Source organism: Trichomycterus rosablanca, chromosome 19 (assembly GCF_030014385.1).
Source record: "Trichomycterus rosablanca isolate fTriRos1 chromosome 19, fTriRos1.hap1, whole genome shotgun sequence".
Lineage (NCBI taxonomy): Eukaryota > Metazoa > Chordata > Actinopteri > Siluriformes > Trichomycteridae > Trichomycterus > Trichomycterus rosablanca.
In genome coordinates, this window is record NC_086006.1 from 27704810 (window position 1) to 27723650 (window position 18841).

At 45.4% G+C, this 18841-nt stretch overlaps 1 protein-coding gene across 2 annotated transcripts; it reads right to left on the reverse strand.

The window, feature by feature from the left end:
• Nucleotides 1-774: 774 nt before the first annotated feature.
• ncoa6 (nuclear receptor coactivator 6) lies at nucleotides 775-17625 on the reverse strand. Of its 2 annotated transcripts, XM_063014887.1 has the most exons (13): nucleotides 17391-17625; nucleotides 13994-14302; nucleotides 13284-13439; nucleotides 12808-12936; nucleotides 11433-11555; nucleotides 8978-11348; nucleotides 8770-8888; nucleotides 5402-8656; nucleotides 4228-4275; nucleotides 3351-3381; nucleotides 2951-2992; nucleotides 2516-2670; nucleotides 775-1307 (listed from the first exon to the last, which is right to left on the reverse strand). In XM_063014887.1, the coding sequence occupies exons 2-13, from the start codon at nucleotides 14256-14258 to the stop codon at nucleotides 1255-1257; spliced, it is 6747 nt and encodes a 2248-aa protein (XP_062870957.1). In that variant the 5' UTR covers nucleotides 14259-14302; nucleotides 17391-17625; the 3' UTR covers nucleotides 775-1254. The 2 variants fall into 2 exon arrangements, with proteins under 2 accessions (XP_062870957.1, XP_062870958.1); XM_063014888.1 differs by lacking the exon at nucleotides 4228-4275.
• Nucleotides 17626-18841: the final 1216 nt, after the last annotated feature.

Genomic DNA, 18841 nt, shown 5'->3' on the forward strand with positions numbered 1-18841 from the left:
ACAAGATTCATCACTTCTCAAGGTTATATCAAACACAGTCTTGGACAATTTAGTGTCCCCAATTGACCTCACTTGCATGTCTTTGGACTGTGGGAGGAAACCGGAGCACCCGGAGGAAACCCACGTGGACACAGGGAGAACATGCAAACTCCACACAGAAAGGACCCAGACCTCCCCACCTGGGGATCGAGAACCCAGGACCTTCTTGCTGTGAGGCGACAGTGCTACCCACTTAGCCACCGTGCCGCCCTCGTTTGGGAATTAAATACAAGCTTTTTTTTTGGGGGGGGGGGGGGGGGGGGGGGAAGTGGGTGAAACTTAAACCATAGTGCTGCAAAAATGTAAATGTGTTGTATGAGAGCTTTTTAAAGTGATAAATGCCAACAGCAACTTTGCAACAAGTATGTATATATTTCATTAAAACTGTGCCGTGAAAATAGGCATAAATTCAACACTAGAGGGAACCTGATCTGGAGGGATGGGGGGTCCTGCTATTCTAAAACGTTTCCATAAATAAACACTGGGATACGGAGCCCCTTAGTACTGGGAACACTGACGGATCCTGAAATATGTTGTGATTACAGTCCTGCTGTGTACATTCCCAGTTTATATATGCACTAAAATATAATGAGTAAAAATGTTGAATATCCTGCATAATATTATTTATTAATATTTTATCAACTTATTTGACAAGAACCATCATGTTAAAACCAAGCTTTTATTTTACATTTTACGTTCATTATTGAGATTCGGAGCTGCTGTTCAGGAGTGAGATGCTTTCTACAGAATTTATTTAGCTGCCAAAAACAAGAAAAGAAGAAAGAAACGGATTCACAAAGTCATACTTGGACAAAATTTACTCAAGTAAGAGGGAGGTGAGAAGTGCACGGTCAGTTACAAGAAGAGACACGAGTAGAAAATTTAATTCATTTCTGCAACATTATTATACAATCCACATGAAAAAATTCATCATCCGTCTTCATGATTAATCCAGCATAGAATTACAAAACAACTCACACGGGACGCGCCCTCATACTCACGATTCCAAATAAAATATCACTTAATATCGGCAACAAAAACATCATTTTTACCATCGTTTCTGTACATGGCACACACACACACACACACACACACACACACACACACACACACACACACACACACACACACACACAGATAGAGAGACAGAGAGACAGTAGATATAAGAGGAGGAAAACCGTAATGTACAGTTCACAGGTACGTTAAGCTTCATGATCACTTTGACTTCCTTCTCTTCGCCTGTGTGGGACTCGCTCCAGTGTTCGAATCTTAAAAACAGAAAGAAAATAGAGAAAAGTGTCATGTATAACACTCTAGTTGTAGTCAACAACCTACACGAAGTAAACCAAGGGTGTCCAAACTATGACCTGTGTTGTTGTTGTTTAATTCTTAACACCATGTCAGCTGCCAGGCTATTATCATGGCTAACTAATAGATTCAGTCTTTAAGCGTCAAAGTGGTGGGTCGATTTGCTTTCTTTACTTGTGGTTATGGTGGTTAGAGTGATTGTGTAACAATGAGGGGTAGAGTTTTAATTGTTTTGTCCTTATATGGCATTAAGTACAAGTGCTTCCAAGAATGTGAGCAGTTTTTTTGGGGGGGGGTCTACGACCCGTGTGGCCTGTTACCATTTTCGTGAGGTATTTTAGAAATAGAATTAAAGTTGTAAGACCTGCTATTAAGCAGGTTTTAAAAAACTGAACTCTGGGTGTCACTCTCACATTTTCTCCCCTAATTTAGTCATATCCAATTACCCTGGTACAACCGATACAACCCTCCACTGCAGACTGAGGAGCTTCGCAACTGACACACGCCCCATCTGACATGTAAGCAGTACCGACTGCCTCTTTTCATCTACACAAGGCAAGTTCATATGCGGACCAGCCTTGTGCACTTAGATCCACAGCCTGATCAAGATTATTCCATCAATCAGCCAGCGGAGGTCATAATTGTTCATGTGGCCGCCCGACCCAGCTAAACTGGCAGAGCTAAAATTCGATGTGATGTATTTGAAATCCCAGCTCTGGTGTGCCACCTGAGCGGCACATAAAACAAATGAAACGCTCTCCGTCTTCTTTCCCCCAACTCAAAACATTAACGTTACACCTACGTTAACGTTCCCCAGTTTTTGGATAAACGCAGCAACTTTGAAAAAAATGAAAACTAGATAAACTAGCAAATGCAGAAGATTTTAGGCACGCTGAGAAAATGAATATTTTAGAGGGAAGTGGGTATGTTTAATTTAAAGAAGTATAATTTATAAAGGATTATAAACTGGTGAGTGAAATTGGCAAAATTGTAGTAGATATCAATAATCACTAAAATAAAAAGGAAGTGGAAGGAAGATTGTTAGTAATCAATATAGCGCTATTATATTTTTATTTGTTTTATTACTAAAGACTCTGTTTGCATTTTTTTACTCCATCTGGATCCTAACAAGAAAAGTTTGGACACCCCTGAACTGTGCGACCCTCACCTGCGGCTTTCCCTTGGTTAGAGGCGGCAGCAGACCCTGGCCTGGCTGTCCGTTTCCTCTGCCCACTGTCGGGCACTTCCTCCTCGACGTCCTTCTCGGCCCGCGAGCTCCTGCGGCTGGGGCCTTTCGCCTTTTCAGTGGTGGCCCTGGTATCCCTAAAATAAATAATAATCACACAATGGCTGTAAATCAAAAGCAGATGTTATTATTTTCTTCATTATAATTGGTAAAAGCTCACAGACTTTACATCACGTCTCACAGCCAGCATTTATCTCATCACTACTAATCCTACTAGAACTACAACTCAGGAATTGCTGTTTTTCCTCATCTACCACAGATTAACGTCCGTCCTCTTCACCAGCATAGACACTAAATCAAGCACGCCGCCCCTACACGCTCCCGTGCAGGGGATCCTCACGTCTGGTATATACATACCTTGGGACTAAGTTGACGGACGTCTTTCTTTTCTTTGCCCATCTGTCATAGAAGTGGAAAAACAGCGGTAAACTGCTTTGTTGTTGAACAAGGTTTTGTTTATCTCCCCCCACCCCAAAAAAAAGCCCCGAATTTGAGTCGTGATTTGATCAAGAATGATTTTAATGATTGGTGTCACAATGTTAGTTAATCCCTTTAAATCAGATCAGATCTACGTTCATTGGATTTAGAAAAACAATAAATATACAAAACAGGCTACAGAAGACACAGAACACGACGCTACATTGGTTATTTTTGTTACTGCCAGAGAAAAAGGGAGAAAAAAATGATATGTACATGAATGAATGTGTAGTAAGCTTTGATTTGAACTCGTTTTATCGATTTGATATTTTTGTCTTACCCCTGCTCTGCCACCGAGGGAGCTGCGTCTCCTTAAAAAACAACAAAACATACAGAACACACGTTACTTCCTCACATTATCACATAAGTACTTTACTTTAAGGTGATGACATGGATGCGGTACTTTAATGCTGTGTATAACTAACTCTTCTGACTTCTTCCCCTTGGATTGAAAATTCCTGCCAGGAAAGGTGTGAGATTTCAGTTGCCACTGTTGGGCCCTTGAGCAGGGCCCTTAACCCTCAGTTGCTTAGACAATTGGAATCGTAGTTCTGCTCCTGGCAGGTCGGAGGCCTATTAGGACAACTGGGATTCTTCATGACTGCTGGAACTACAACCTCTGATGACTTATGAGACTGGGAATAATGGGGATCGGTGCGTGCAGGTGAAAAAAAGCGGTCGGTGCTGCACGTGTCAAAAACAGGGTGTGTTCGTTACGCCCCCCCCAGTGTCAGGAGTGGAGGGGTGCAGCGGTACAGGTGAAATACCTTCGCAGGAGGAGCAGGAGAATTGGAGGGAAAATGCAATTAAGAATAAATATATAAAGCATCATCATCATGGTAACGATTCACGATTTATTTACCGTGTTTACGGTCACGAGTAACCCTGTAATGTAGAAGCATTTTAATATACCATAAACATCATTTACGCTTACATTTTCATCCAAAGTGACTGTCTAAGCAACTGAGGGTTAAGGGCCTTGCTCAAGGGTCCAACAGTGAAATCCTGGCAGAGGTGGGGTTTGAACCAGCGACCTTTCGATTACTAGTTCAGTACCTTAACCGCTAGGCTACAACTGTCCCAGGCTACAAATCATGACGATTTGTCACAATAAACAAGTGAAATATCGCTGGTATATCAAAATACAAGGTGGTTACCAGTTTGCTCAGACAAACGCTGATCTTCTTGTGCAACTTCAGGCTGAGCTGTATTGACAGAAGAGTATAAGTTACCCAGTAAGAAAATAATAACAATTAATGTTGTTCAGAGGATTCTTTCATGGAACGTAGATGACACAGGTCTTACCCAACGCCTACGACATTTCTTGCTGTTCAGACTTGTCTAGCCTACCACTGCAGAAACATGGGTTCGAGTCTGGGCGATTCTGTCGGCTCGGTCGGTTGCTTAACAAAACAATAGTTTTTCGGAGAGAGGAAAATCCAGTAGGGGTTTGCTGAGAAATCACAGCGATTCCTACGGTCTGGTTGAGATGCCGACACAAGTGGCGGAGAAATACAGCTACAGCGAGAGAGCGTACACAGAGCGTGTTCCTTTGTGCATACTAAAGCTTTTAAGAAATTTGCTGAAGGATGGCGTAAAAAAGCAATTTCGCCAGAAGAGATGCCAATTTTGACTACAACCTGTGCCGGAGAAGCTCTAGAAAGGACACCGGTTCTCCTTGGTCAGATAAGGGTTGTGCAAGTGACAGCGGATTCACAGTGTTGAATTAAAAATGACTGGCTTGGGAGATAAAGGGGATAAATACAGAGGGAAAATTTAAGAACCACAAAAACAGGAGAAGCTGTTGGAACATAAGTGACCCTGTCCACAGTCAAGCAAGATTTACAAACCTAAAAAAGAAGCCCCTGCTTTAATGTCAGTACTGTAAAGCTTGACTGATATTCTTTGCTAATTACATGGATTGTAAAAAAGCAGAAGCAGTGACTTCCTTCCTCTACATCTATTTACGTTATTTAAAGCTTGCTTGACTGTGTCATTTACGCTCCAGCAGCTTCTAAACGATGGCAGATTTGTTGCAAAGGCATTCTAACAGCCAGACTCTGTCCAGACACAGGAGAAACATGGCGAACTACCATGAGACACTCACCAGGGGCAAGAATTGAGCCCAGGTTGGCATGACCGCACACTACCTTCTGTGCCACTCTAGGTGTATTCTAACCTCTTAACTAAGAGTCTGTTACTGATACAGAGCACCAGTGTCAGACTTTGACAAGCACAAACTACAGTGCACACCGTGTGAAGAAAGCTTTACCAACTAACTAAGTTATAGGCTAGAAATATGAGCTTTACATCTGTGAAACAAGGAAATACCTTGAAGACTTGGTGCAACCGCAGCAGGTTCTCCAGCTCCCTGTGGCTTAGGCAAGTTCTTCTCCATTACTGTAACAGGCTGCTGTTGCACACTGGGAAGCGATGAAGACGACGCTGTTGAAAGGGAAGCGGGAGGAGCAGGGGCTCCCGGGACGGAAGCAGGAGGAGGAAGCGATGTGGTAGATGGGGAACTGGTAGCAGGACTGGCAAGAGTTACCGTGACGGGGCTGGGGGTGACCACGGAAGAGGAAATTGGGAGTGTCTGTACAAGTCCGGGGGACATAACCGTGGGCGCTGGCGCTAACGTGTGCGGTACGGTTTGTGCTGATGAGACGGTCGTGGGAGGGGGCTGTGGGCTGGAATGTGTTGTTGTAGTGTCTACAGGCTTTCCTGTCTGGGGCCTGACATGCTGTGGAATTTGATGGGCGGGTATAAGAACATTCTTGATCAGAACATTCTGGACTGGACTGCTCTTGGTGGTGGTGGTGGTCGTTGGCGAGAGGGGACTCCTGCGGGTAACGGACGGGCTAGAGCAGGCAGGCAGAGAAGCGAGGGTCTTCTGGACCGACGAGGACGTACCGGTAGCCAGGTTAGCTTGAAAAGACAATTGTCCGACCGGACTCGCTTTTGAAGGGGCATTCTCTTGCAGAGGAGGGGGCACTGCGCTTACGGAATGAGCCTGACTCACGGGCACTTGCATCTGAATCTGTCCGATCACGGCACGACCGGGCTGACCGGCGGCTATGCTAACAGCAGGGGAATGCGTCATCATAGAAGCAGACGCCAGAGTAGAGGTCACTCCGGAAACCGGAGCAGGACCGAGTTGAATATTGGCCGAGACCATAGTGACGGGCACCACGTTGGTGCTCGAGGGTACCGAGGAAGACGGGACTTGGAAGATCGGGTTGATGAAGACGGGCGTGGTGATAATTTGCGGAGGGCGAGTTTGATTCGGAGCAGACTGGCGCATGTCTGGGGGTCTGATGTTCCTGCTGGGCACGGCGAGCACGGTAGAGACGATGCCCGGAGTCACCGCGGCTGCAGTGTTGGCGGCGGAACTAATGGGATTGGAGGTCACAAAAACGGTTATCTGGTTCGGTGCGGTAGGGCCCGATGAGGTGGGCCTGTGCAGCACCGTCTGCGACACACTCGTGAGGAGTTTAGCGCTGGGATTTGGGCTGATGGAGGGGTTAGAATGTTTGCTGGCACTTACAGCCGGGCTGGGATGCAAAGCTGAGCTTGAGCCTACACTCGATACAACAGAGGGTGACTGAATGCTTGGACTGCTACTCTTGATCACATTCGAGCTTGTGAATGAACCAAGGGTTGTTTTTTGTGCCGGATCACTGGCGTTCTGTTGGGCGCTTGGATTACGCTGGGTTTCCTGCTCTGCTAGAACTCGAGAGCTTTCTTTCTGAACCAGATCCCCTCCTCCTGGTGGAGCCGGCTTGGATGGTTTTACAGACAGAGAAGAAGTACCTGCGTTATCCAACAACTGATTGAGGGATGTTGGGGTGTCTCTGAAAGCTGGCAAGATGGCAGCACCGCGTTCTTGCTGTGGCTTCTGGTGCTGATGCGTCTTCTCTGATGGTCGCTCGGGTGGAACATTAGACTCTTGACCTTTGAGCTCCTGAGACGGCACCCGTTGACTCGCCATCTTGAGCGCGGCTGCTTGGATTGCTTGACGCTGTTCGAGCTGCGCCACATGACCCCGTCCATCCCTCGTCGTGTCGGAGTTAATACTGGGGGTCTGCGTAGGATTTAGCTGGGAATCTAGCGTCCCTACAGAAGGTATAGCGGCGCCGGGACCTGGGAGGACCGAGGAAGAACTGGTCATGGCAGTTTGTAAACCGGTCAATTGTTGTTGATTCTGCGGAGAGGTCATGGGGTTCTTTGCCCCTTTCTGCCTTCCTGGGCTCGGAGTGGCTGCTTTTCTATTCGAGGCAGGACTAGAGCGCCGACTGTTACTGGGACTGGCGCGCTTAGTTTGCGCTCCGGCTGCCTGCTTCTCTTGTTTTGCGCCCATATTTGTTGCGTTGCCCGCTTGTGTGAATCCCTGTTGGACGTTATTTCCGCTAGTGGTATTACTGTTAGTGAGAGATGCCAGGCTGGGAGGCGCCTGTCCGATGGCTTTGAGGGTGGTTGGGTTTAGACCCTGTTGATCGAAACCTCGATTTAAATTAGGCTGACGGGGTGGCAGGGGGATGTTAATTTTAGGGGGGAAGAGGCCAGCAATCGACGCATTCAATCTCTCAGGAGAGAGATTGATCTCCGAAGGCTCGGTGCTGGGTGGACGGTTGGTCGGGGTTAGCGGATGGTGATACGGTCGAGGACTGGCGCGGTTTGGCGTCTTGGGACGGGAACTCTGCGAGGTTGAAGGAGCTCCAGGAAAGTGAAGATTGTGTGAACCGGGCATTGAGGCTGGCTGGGATTGTTGCTGAGGACTTGCTCCTGGCTGCTGGGGCACCGCTGAAGGCACAGTCTTTAACAGATGTGTACTGGGACCTTGACTGACAACATTTTGTTGGTTGCCATTGCCTGACGGAGGTGCCACTTCGACTGATGGCCGGTCCTGCAGGTTTTGAGCCCCTGGTGCTTCTTCTGGTGCAATTCCTTGGTTCCCTTGGCCACTGTCTGGAGGAGGCATTCTTCGTACTGCGCCAGCCAACTGTGGGTTCACCATCTGCATTGCCCTGGCCTTTTCTGGAGAAGGTGGGACGCCACCGTGTCCTTGCAGGCTAATCATGACTGGCATGTTTCCCGGTTGGGACACGGGCATCCTTTGTGAGGGATCACCGGGATTCCCGAGAGTCCTTTGGCCTGCTTGCTGCAGCTGCAGCCGATTCTTCTGTTCATGCTGCATCTTGAGCATCATTATCATTTGTTGCTGCTGCTGCTGCTGCTGCGGCGTTAGTGGTTGCTGCGGCTGTTGCAGCTGCAGGTGATGCGGATGGGCCTGATGCTGTCCTTGCTGCAGTGCTTGTGGTGCTCCGACTTGAGTTACAGAAATCTGCATGTGCATCTGTTGCTTCTGCATTTGCTGCTGCTGCTGTTGGTCTTGCTGAGGCTGGGGCTGCATTTGTTGTTGTTGTTGTTGCTGCTGCTGCAACTGCTGCTGCTGCTGTTGTTGCAACTGTTGCTGCTGCATTTGTTGCTGCTGCAATTGTTGCATCTGCTGTTGCTGCTGCTGTTGGGTTATAAACTGACTTGGCATTTGCTGCAACACCCTTTGTTCTCCAGACTGGTTTGTAAACCCTTCAAGAAAAACAGGCATGGTCACACACATGAGGATAAACAGGCTAGTTAAAAGAGTCTGGAGACATAACTAGTTCTTTTCACCACTAAATCTCCATAAAAAGGTGACTTACCTGGCCGGTTTGTAAATTCAGGCAGCTTTGGGTTGGCGGAATCCATGCCAGCTCCTTGATCACTACCTGGACCCTGCATCTCTGCATCCTCTGGTACTTGTGGACCTGATTCCAGAGCCCTACAAAACACGGACAACAGTTCTTCACGCTCAATGATTGTGAATCCATTAAAAACTTACACAACTATGCCAAAATAGACTACGCTTACCCAAGTCCCTCAGTCTGCTGCCCTTCACCTGCTTTGGGCTTCTTCTTACGGGGTGGTTTCTTCTTTTTCGGCTTGGCTTGATTAGCCCCGACTCCACCGGCTCCCTGTTTTGCGCCCGGCCCAAACTGGTTGGCGGAAATGTCACTCTGGAGAAGATTAACCAATAAGGGGCTGGTCAGAGTGACGTCCTTGTTTACGGGAAACCCGCCCGCTTGTCCACAGGGTCCGGCCATTGGCATCTGGCCGCTGAACTGAGGATTGAAAGGCATGCCGTGACCGGGGAAATGCCCATTCCCGACCTGCATGTGTTGAGGATTTCCCATCATTCCCTGCTGCTGCTGTTGCATTTGCATGTCTGGAAGCAACTGTTGTTGGTTTATGTCCCCTGTGCTTCCACTGGCGTCTCCTAGCTGATGCGGGTGTTGTTGGCCAGCCTGCTGCTGCTGCTGTTGTAGTTGTTGCTGCTGCTGTTGTAGTTGTTGCTGCTGTTGCAGCTGCTGCTGCTGTAGCTGATGTATCATGTGCTGTTGCTGCTGTTGATGCTGCTGCTGCTGCTGTTGTTTCTGCTGAAGCTGCTGTTGTTGGAGATGCTGAACCAAATGATGCCCCGGAAGCCGCATGTGAGGACCGTGCATGCCCATCTGTTGGTTAGGGTTTCCATTTATTGGGATCTGCTGGGGCTGCTGTGCCATTTGTTGTTGCTGCTGCTGCTGCAGCTGTTGCTGTTGTAATTGCGGCTGCTGATGTTGCAATTGAAGCTGCTGCTGCTGCAGCTGCTGTTGCTGTAATTGCTGCTGTTGCTGCAGCTGAGCCATTTGCTGCTGTTGCTGCGGAGTCATCTGTTGCTGCGACTGAAACTGCACCATGTTGGCCTGCAGATTTGAAGGTGGACCGCGCATCATCTGACCTGGCATGACTCCCGGCTGCCCTTTGGCTCCAAAGGCCTGCTTGTTACCTTGCATTTGATTGGCTACCATCTGTTCCATCATGACATTTTGTTGCTGGGGAGCCTGTTGCTGCTGGTGTTGGTGCTGTTGCTGCGACTGCTGTTGTTGTTGTTGCTGCTGCTGTTGTTGTTGCTGCTGCATCAGTAGAGCCTGGTGCCCCTGTGCCCCAGCGAGCTGTGCCTGGTTTGGTGCCATACCTTGCCCCTGTGAAGGCATCATCTGTTTAGGAGGGGTCATCCCTCTCGGTCCTTGATTCATGGGCCGAGTCAGGACAGTCTGACCTCCCGCCTGGCCTTGAATCATTTGAGCCTGAGACAGGGGTGTTGCCTGATTTTGAAGCTGAGCTTGCATGCCCATCATTTGGCTCTGTAAGCCCGTCTGAGGTTGTCCCATTCCAACTCCACCACCAACTGACGTGGCCGGCGGCTGTGGAGCCATTCCACCGTGATGGCCGATCCCACCAGGCTGAAGAGCATTGTGCTGCAAGTGATTTGGTGCCGAAACTGAAGGTTGGGCACCGGTCGGGGTTCCCGCTCCGCTCGCTGCGGCTTGACCTTGCGCAAAGTTCTGACCTACGGGAACGTTCGGGAAACCGATCGGCATTCGTTTCGGCACGCCTGCCATCCCACCTTGGGAGACCTGCCCGTGCTGAGGCATGCCCATGAAGCCTGGCTGAACATTACCCTGCTGCCCTAACACGGCCCTGCCTGGAGATCCGACTCCCTGTGGGAACCCTTGGGGAGTCGTAGGACGTGGACCGAGCTGACCTTGGCCCTGTCCCATCATGGGCGGTGTGCCAGGTGAACCCTGCTGAAACGGGGACGACGAGGATCCAGGAGACTTGGCAGCCAGGCTGCTCTGCGAGGCGGAAACAGACGGTAAGGGAGGAGGTGCTCTGGGACCGACCACTCCGGCCACTCCCTGGGGTCCTTTAGGCTGAGGGGCAGCGAACTGATTTCCTCCTGCGGCCTGTTGCTGAGCCATGGTGTTAAAAACCTGACCGGCCTGCTGGCTGCCGAAAGGATAGGGAGGTGGGGGGTGGTTCGGTGTCTGGACAGACGCTAAAGACGGAGGACGCGGTCCCATTTGCACCTGCACCTGTGGAGGAGCTTTTCTCCAATTCGGACCCTGACCAGGCTGAAGAACACCGGATTGCAACTGGTTCCAGCCAGCAGGAACAGGCATCTGGTTAGGGTTGAAGGGGCCCCGAGGACCACCTCCTAACTGCGCTAACTGAGCCTGTTGTTGGTGCTGCTGCTGTTGCTGCTGCTGCTGCAGTTGCTGCAAGGCTGCTGGATTGAGTTGTCGGTTCGCTTGCATGCCCTGCATGTGATGTCCTTGTGGGCCCATGGAGGTGGTAGGACCATGTGATGCCTGTTGGTGTTGAAGTTGCTGCTGTAACGCCAGCATGGGATCCATTGAATCTGAAAAGAGAAGAAAGCACCACACTGAGGACCTGCGCTTGACCTGGTTCCCACCGAGTGTGGAGCTGAAATGACCGATCTAACCTGTCTGAGCGGGCGGCCTTGGAACTCTCGGGTGCATCTGTCCACTGCTGCCTGGCACCATACCCTGTGCAGCCACGCCCGCTCCAGGAGGCACCATGGATGGATTGTTCATCCGCATTCCAGCTAAATGAACATTAAAAACATCAAGTGAATGAAAGGATTGAACCCCTCTGTCACTTCTGCCCTGACCGTGGAGAACCACAGACCCTCTCAGACACTGGTGCAGTCGCTTTTTGTCACACCATGTATGCGTATGGACAGACGAGCACTAAGACCAGCCATCAGGGGTCACATCTGCAGCAACATGGAGAAACCTCCACCCACGAAGAGCATCCTTAAACACTTATTTAGTGCAATTAACTCATTAATTTAAGAAATATCATTGTAATCCCATCAACTCAAAGAGGGCAGGTCCTTAGTATCCGTCTTCCTTTTTTCCTCTCTCAGTCTAGTCATATCCAACTCCCAAATTGTAACCTCCTTTGCCGCTGCAGAACCCAGCCTGATTAAGTTGCAGGCTAACACACATTCCCCAAACTGCATGTGTTCAGTCGCTGAGCATTTACTTTTATAGTTATAGTCTCACTTTAATCAAAAACAATTTTAGGGGCACTTGCACCGATCAGCCATAACATTAAAACCACCTCCTTGTTTCTACACTCACTGTCCATTTTAAGCACTTTGTAGTTCTACAATTACTGACTGTGGTCCATCTGTTTCTCTGCATGCTTTGTTACCCCCTTTCATGCTGTTCTTCAATGGTCAGGACCCCCACAGGACCACCACAGAGCAGGTATTATTTAGGTGGTGGATCATTCTCAGCACTGCAGTGACACTGACATGGTGCTGGTATGAGTGGATCAGACACAGCAGCGCTGCTGGAGTTTTTAAATACCTCACTGTCCCTGCTGGACTGAGAATCGTCCACCGACCAAAAAACATCCAGCCGACAGTGCCCCGTGGGCAGCGTCCTGTGCCCACTGATGAAGGTCTAGAAGATGAGCGACTCAAACAGCAGCGATAGATGAGCGATCGTCTCTGACTTTACATCTACAAGGTGGACCGACTAGGTAGGAGTGTCTGATAGAGTGGACAGTGAGTAAACACGGTGTTTAAAAACTCCACTCATACCAGCACAACACACACTAACACACCAGCACCATGTCAGTGTCACTGCAGTGCCGAGAATGATCCACCACCTAAATAATACCTGCTCTGTGGTGGTCCTGTGGGGGTCCTGAGCATCGAAGAACAGCATGAAAGGGGGTAACAAAGCATGCAGAGAAACAGATGGACTACAGTCAGTAATTGTAGAACTACAAAGTGCTTCTATATGGTAAGTGGAGCTGATAACATGGACAGCGAGTGTATTTACCAGGGCCTTGTTGCATTGGGAAGTTAACATCCATTCTCATCTGACCAGGGGCTCCAACTGGTCCGTTCACCCGGACTTCTTGACCCGGACCTCGGTTTTGTCCAGCTGCGACATTAATGGGTCCTTCACCTGCAAACATAGAAAATGATTCAGCTAGAATGTTAAAAACAGACAGCACAACATGATAACTCATCAGTCTCATTCTTGCTGGCAAAAGGTTTCAAAAAAAGTTGGGACAGGGCATTACGTTCCCTTTACGTTAAAGAACGCTCTGTTTATCATTCAGGAATTGCAAATGACTAAAGATGAAATATGAAGTGGGGGGGAAGTATGTGGATAATGAATTTTAATAGACTGAGTTATAGTACTGTATATAACGTATATACTATTGTACTATAATTTAAGTATCCATCCATCCATACATTTCAGAATCGCGTGAATGAAGCGTGTGATGCAGACTGGTAAAAACATCACACCTTCTATCTGTACAGAGAGAATCCCCAGGTCCCGGAGCTGCTGCTGGTTGTTTTGAGCCAGGAGCCGGAGGCGTTCGGCAGCTTCTCTGGGAATGTTGAATGTGACCCGCACACTGTTCCAGGGCTCCACTTTCTGGGGTGCCAGCCCCTTAGGACCTTTAACAAACACATTAATGGGGAAAGTAAAACACACACACATCCGAAGCCAGAAGAAAAATACTAGCAATCACGTGGGTAAACCCATTATATACACCGTATGGCCAAAAGTATTTGGACACCTGACCATAACCATGAGTGACGTCTGTCACAAGACTCACAAGACTTAGGTATGTCTGGGTATGGGAATGACAGCATTTGTATGTGTGTGGCCAGACACTGATGCTCAGTCGATGTTCTGGTTTATTCCAGAGCTGTTGAGTGGGGCTGAGGTCAAGACTCTGTGCAGGACACTGGAGCTTTTCTTTATGTCTTTATAGAGCAAAGTCATGCTAAAACAGGAAAGAGCCTTCCCTAAACTGTTGCTGCAAAGTTAAAAGCATAGCATGTTCTTTATATGATTGATTAATTACACATGTTAGCGACTGTTGTGGCTGAAACACATGAATTGACTAATTAGAAAGGGTGTCCCAATACTTTTGTCCATATAGTGTATAAATTTCAAAATTAAAACATTTAGGTTTTTAATCTTAATACACTCAGAGTGCCCTCACCCAATAAGAGCATTTGTGGCATGCCATTCAAGACGGTGTCAAGCTTGTTCTGAAAGTCCTCATCATCCAGATTCCCCTTAAAAGCCACAAAGATCGTGGCGTTTTCCTCTTCATGTGGACGTGGGGACAGGGCTGGGCTAGAGGTTCCATCCCGGCTGCAGACGTCATCTCCATCCTCCAATCCGGAGTCCTCCTCTGTGTTCACATGGACTCCAGGAGATCCGGAACACCAGGAGGTCTCAGGAGGGCTGGGCTGTTGTGCCATGGCCCTTATGAAAGGAACTGTGTGGTCTCTTGAGTCTCTTGCTGCTGTGAGGATGAAAAATACAAGACTTTTTTTTCTTTAGTTCATTATGATTTATATATAAATATATCACTATTTTGACTTCGGAATTCAGCAATAAAAAACGAGAAAGAATAAACGATTCGCAGGAGAAACTACAGTAAGATTTATCACCACAAGCGTATTTCCTTCTACCTCATTATCACCCATTTTCTCCCTCTACTGAACACCTGACATGATTGAACACCCTTCTAGAATTCCCAAATCAAATAATGTGGCAGAAGTCTTTAAAGAAGAAATAAAAAGTGCTCCACAAATCGGGTTACTATTCTGTATTCTGACAGCGTGGAAGCTTTATAATCATAAATGTTCACTTGTTGGGCTGCGCAATGTGGCAAAAACATCATAGCATGATAATGTGTGCATGGGACGCATTAGATAAATAATGCACAAATACATTTACAAGGAACAGGAAGAAAAACGTCAGCGGATTTTATTATTGTTGTGACTCAGTGTGGGTTATTTCGGTGGTAATAAAGCGCAGATACCAAAAATATTCAGCGTGCATTTAAACCGCACCGAGGAAAAAGCCGACATTGCTACGAATAGGCGTATATCACCAAATACAAGCAGGTTTTCCTGTGCAGATTCAAGTTTGAGTCGAGCTAAATTAAGGGGAGTGTAGATCTTATTTTGTTTATTTTCAAGCCAATTTTAACAGCTCACAAGATTTTACAAATTCACTTTCACTGTTGCATTTAGAATTAAATTGACAACAAAATGATTATTATATTGCTGCTTCAATACCTTGTAAAATGATAATTTTCCAGATGATATTTTTATATTAACGACACATGACAACTTTAACTGTGAACCATAAAATGTCAATTCATGACCAAATTTTATTGCAATTGCAAGTTAAACAGTTTACAGTGCCTCCTTTTACATAAACACAAGCTAACGTCACTGGTCATGAAAGACTTTTGAAAATCGTTTGCCAACGTTAGGGGCAAAGATAGTTTTTTTTTTATTTGCAGTGTATTATTCACCATAAAAAATATATATGTAAACTTTCACTAAAATATAATTCAATCAACACGCATTATTTAATGACTGAAATCAATTAATTCACCAGTATAAGGCAAATAAGTCGTTGATTAATTGATGTTTAATTGTTTAATTTAGGTTAATTTCCAGCCACTGATACTTGGTTCTTAATGTGAACGAGCTACAGATCTCTACAGAGAAAGAATGTGATTTGTTTGTTTGTTTGTTTGTTTGTTTGTTAGGATTATAACGTCATGTTTTACACTTACACTCATTACACACAAGATTCATCAGTACACAAGGTTATATATCGAACACAGTCATGGATGATTTTGTATCTCCAGTTCACCTCACTTGCACGTCTTTGGGCTGTGGAAGGAAACCGGAGCACCCGGAGGAAACCCACACAGACACGGGGAGAACATGCAAACTCCGCACAGAAAGGACCCGGACCGCCCCACCTGGAGATCGAACCCAGGACCTTCTCGCTGTGAGGCGACAGTGGTACCCACCGAGCCACCGTGCCGCCCGAATGTGATCTGAAACGCACCAGCTCAGTGTACAGCGTCATGTTGTGGTTCTGATCTGAACTTCGTTATGCACTGATGGTATTAAAATCCGGAAATTTGGCATCGTGCTCAAGCAGAATGAAGATAAAACTGCTTCTCAACTTCTAATAAGCTTATTTATGATTTCATGAAGAAATCATTTATTCATTACGATCAGCGCTCGTTCACTACCAACTGGCTAGAACACCTACATTCTGAAAGCTGAACTGCTTCTGCTTGGCATGTTTTTGTTCATCTATAATACAGCTTTTTATTCAATACAGCATGTTATGATGTCTTTATATTTTGATGGGATGCTACACATGTGTCAGTTAAAAGAAATTCGCAAAAAATTGTCCTTCATAATTCAAACCAAAACCAATTTAACAATCGCCAATGAAGCCAATGAGACAAACTTGCAATGTGAAGGAATTTGCAAAAAAATCAGAAATGTATTTCCGACACTATTGATATTGGATTCATAAACTCCTGTTCGATACCAATACTGACCTCTTATTATCTTTTAAAACAATATTACAATTTCTATCTAAATATCAGCATTTAACATCCTCTTATCTAACCTTTTTGCCTATTTTATATTTTAATGTATAGTATTATCATTTATGCCATTTATCTTAAACAACATACAATTGTGACCAAATACAATCAAAATAATAAACGACTGAAGACCTTGCTCATGGGCTCAGTGGCAGCTTGGCTGTGGTGGGGATTAAACCAGAAACCTTCTGATTATTAGTCCATTGCTATCTTTTAATGTTGGCAGTCAAACCAGCCCTATTTATATGGGCACAGAGGGGACAGATGTGGTCAATAATAATCACCGGTAAGGAATTAGGACCTATGATGAGCTTATGTTACAAAGTTAAAGGACATGATGGAACTTTCTACTCCACAAAATGAATCCTCACTGCTGCTGTTCGTTTGTTTCTGATTCATGAGGATAAAAAAAACAACAACATTTATTCCTCACAAAGAAGTGTGTTTTAATCATTTACTGACAAGAGAACAAAGCTGACATTAAGTACACGTCCATCTCAAACTATAATATGTCATATGTACAATATAATGTGCAATTGTGCACAGTAAAGTTAACAGTTAAGCAGTGTTTATACCTTTTAATCCAGACATTAATACAGTATTTGCAAAGAATTAATGCGTGTGTAAAATGCACTAGCAGTCTGTGAGTTGTTTTTAATCTAAATATCTACTCATGTGTCTTTGTGGTAGATATTAGTCGCTTATTAAATGTATAAATCAGCCAGATGGATCAATATAAACCGTCGGCTTTGTATAGAAATAATAATAGCGTTTAAAAACAAACAGCATCTGCATCTGGTCACTAAGTGAATAGCACAAGGCTGCACGATCGGCTAGCTAGCATAGCCTAGCATGCTAACGTTAGGTAGTCGAGTTAATATTTACTCGCTTTTTTTGTATCGGCGTTTTTGTTTGTGTTTTGCAACGTGCATCGCATAAATAAAACAAAGCTCACATTTACCTTATCGCTCCATTGGAATGGGAGGCCAAATGATACCGCGTCGGTTAGCCAGCTAGCTAACGTTAAAGCTAACCAGCTAACGCTAGCAGGAGAGCTAAGACAAATCTCATCAGCCGAGCTAACTGCTTTATTCCAGCCTCGCAACCGAAATCCGGATTCACGACTCTCACTGCGCAATCTCCGTAATCGCTCCCGGTGCACAGCGTATGAGCGCGGCGAGCTTCTACTCAACCTGCGTAACTCAGTGCGGTAACGTTAAACACACGCCGTAACCTACAGCCAAGGCTAGAATACATACATTTTATTAGTTTTATTTTATTCCCCCTAGTTTTATAAAGTAATTAAAATAATAAAAAGACATAAAGGTATTAATAAACCATTTCTGTCAATACAAGATAGAAAGATAAATAAAATAACAACGGTAATACTTAAAAAAAACAATATAAATAAAAGAGAAAAATAAATGGTTGGCAAAAGAAGAAAAAGAGAAGAAAACAAAACAAAACAAAGAAAAATGTGGGATATGAAATAAGACTAAATAAAAGGAGGAAAACAACCAGATATATTAGATATATAGTATATATATAAAAACATTACAAAGGACAAAAGAATAAACAAAGTAAGACAGAAAATGTAAGGAAGTACATGGGAATAAAAGAAAAACAAACAAAAAATGATGGTGCAAATATAAAGAAAAGCATAATAAGTCATATTGTTTGTTTATTAGGATTTTAACGTCATGTTTTACACTTTGGTTACAGTCATGACAGGAACACAAGGTTCTATCGAACACAGTCATGGACAATTTAGTATCTCCAGTTCACCTCACTTGCATGTCTTTGGATTGTGGGAGGAAACCGGAGCACCCGGAGTAAACGCACGCAGACACGGGGAGAACATGCAAACTCCACACAGAAAGGACCCGGACCGCCCCACCTGGGGTTCGAACCCAGGACCTTCTTGCTGTGAGGCGACAGTGCTACCCACCGAGCCACCGTGCCGCCCGATAACACGCCGTAACCTACAGCCAAGTCTAGAATTAATACATTTATTTGTTTTATTAAAACATCAATTCATTAATTATCCCATTTTTGTAAACAGTAGACAGAAAGAATGTCAAGTGAAAAAAAGAATAATAGTAATAAAAACAAGTATAAAGTAGAAGGAACAAGAAAATAAAACAAGAATAAAACATAGAAAACTGGTGGTGACTAAAAGACACGAAATTAGCCTAAATAAAAGCAGAAAAACAACCAGATATTTAAAAAAATTTGAAAGAACAAAAGAATGAACAAAGTAAAACAGAAAATATAAGGTTGTACAGGGGCATAAAAGAAAAACAAACAAAAAACGATACAGAAAAGGAATGTAAAGAATAAAAATACTGTGGAAATATAAAGAAAAGCAGGAGGAGTAATAAAACATTAATAAAACAGAAAAACAAGCAAAGT

What these genes read in the sequence shown, in the direction of transcription:
- ncoa6 (XM_063014887.1), bottom strand. Translation starts at nt 14,258, where the DNA reads ATGGCACAACAGCCCAGCCCTCCTGAGACCTCCTGGTGTTCCGGATCT. An exon ending in TCTCTCTGTACAGATAGAAG is followed by an intron (nt 12,937 to 13,283) that starts GTGTGATGTTTT and finishes CTATGTTTGCAG; the next exon opens with GTGAAGGACCCATTAATGTC. An exon ending in CCCAATGCAACAAGGCCCTG is followed by an intron (nt 11,556 to 12,807) that starts GTAAATACACTC and finishes ATGTTCATTTAG; the next exon opens with CTGGAATGCGGATGAACAAT.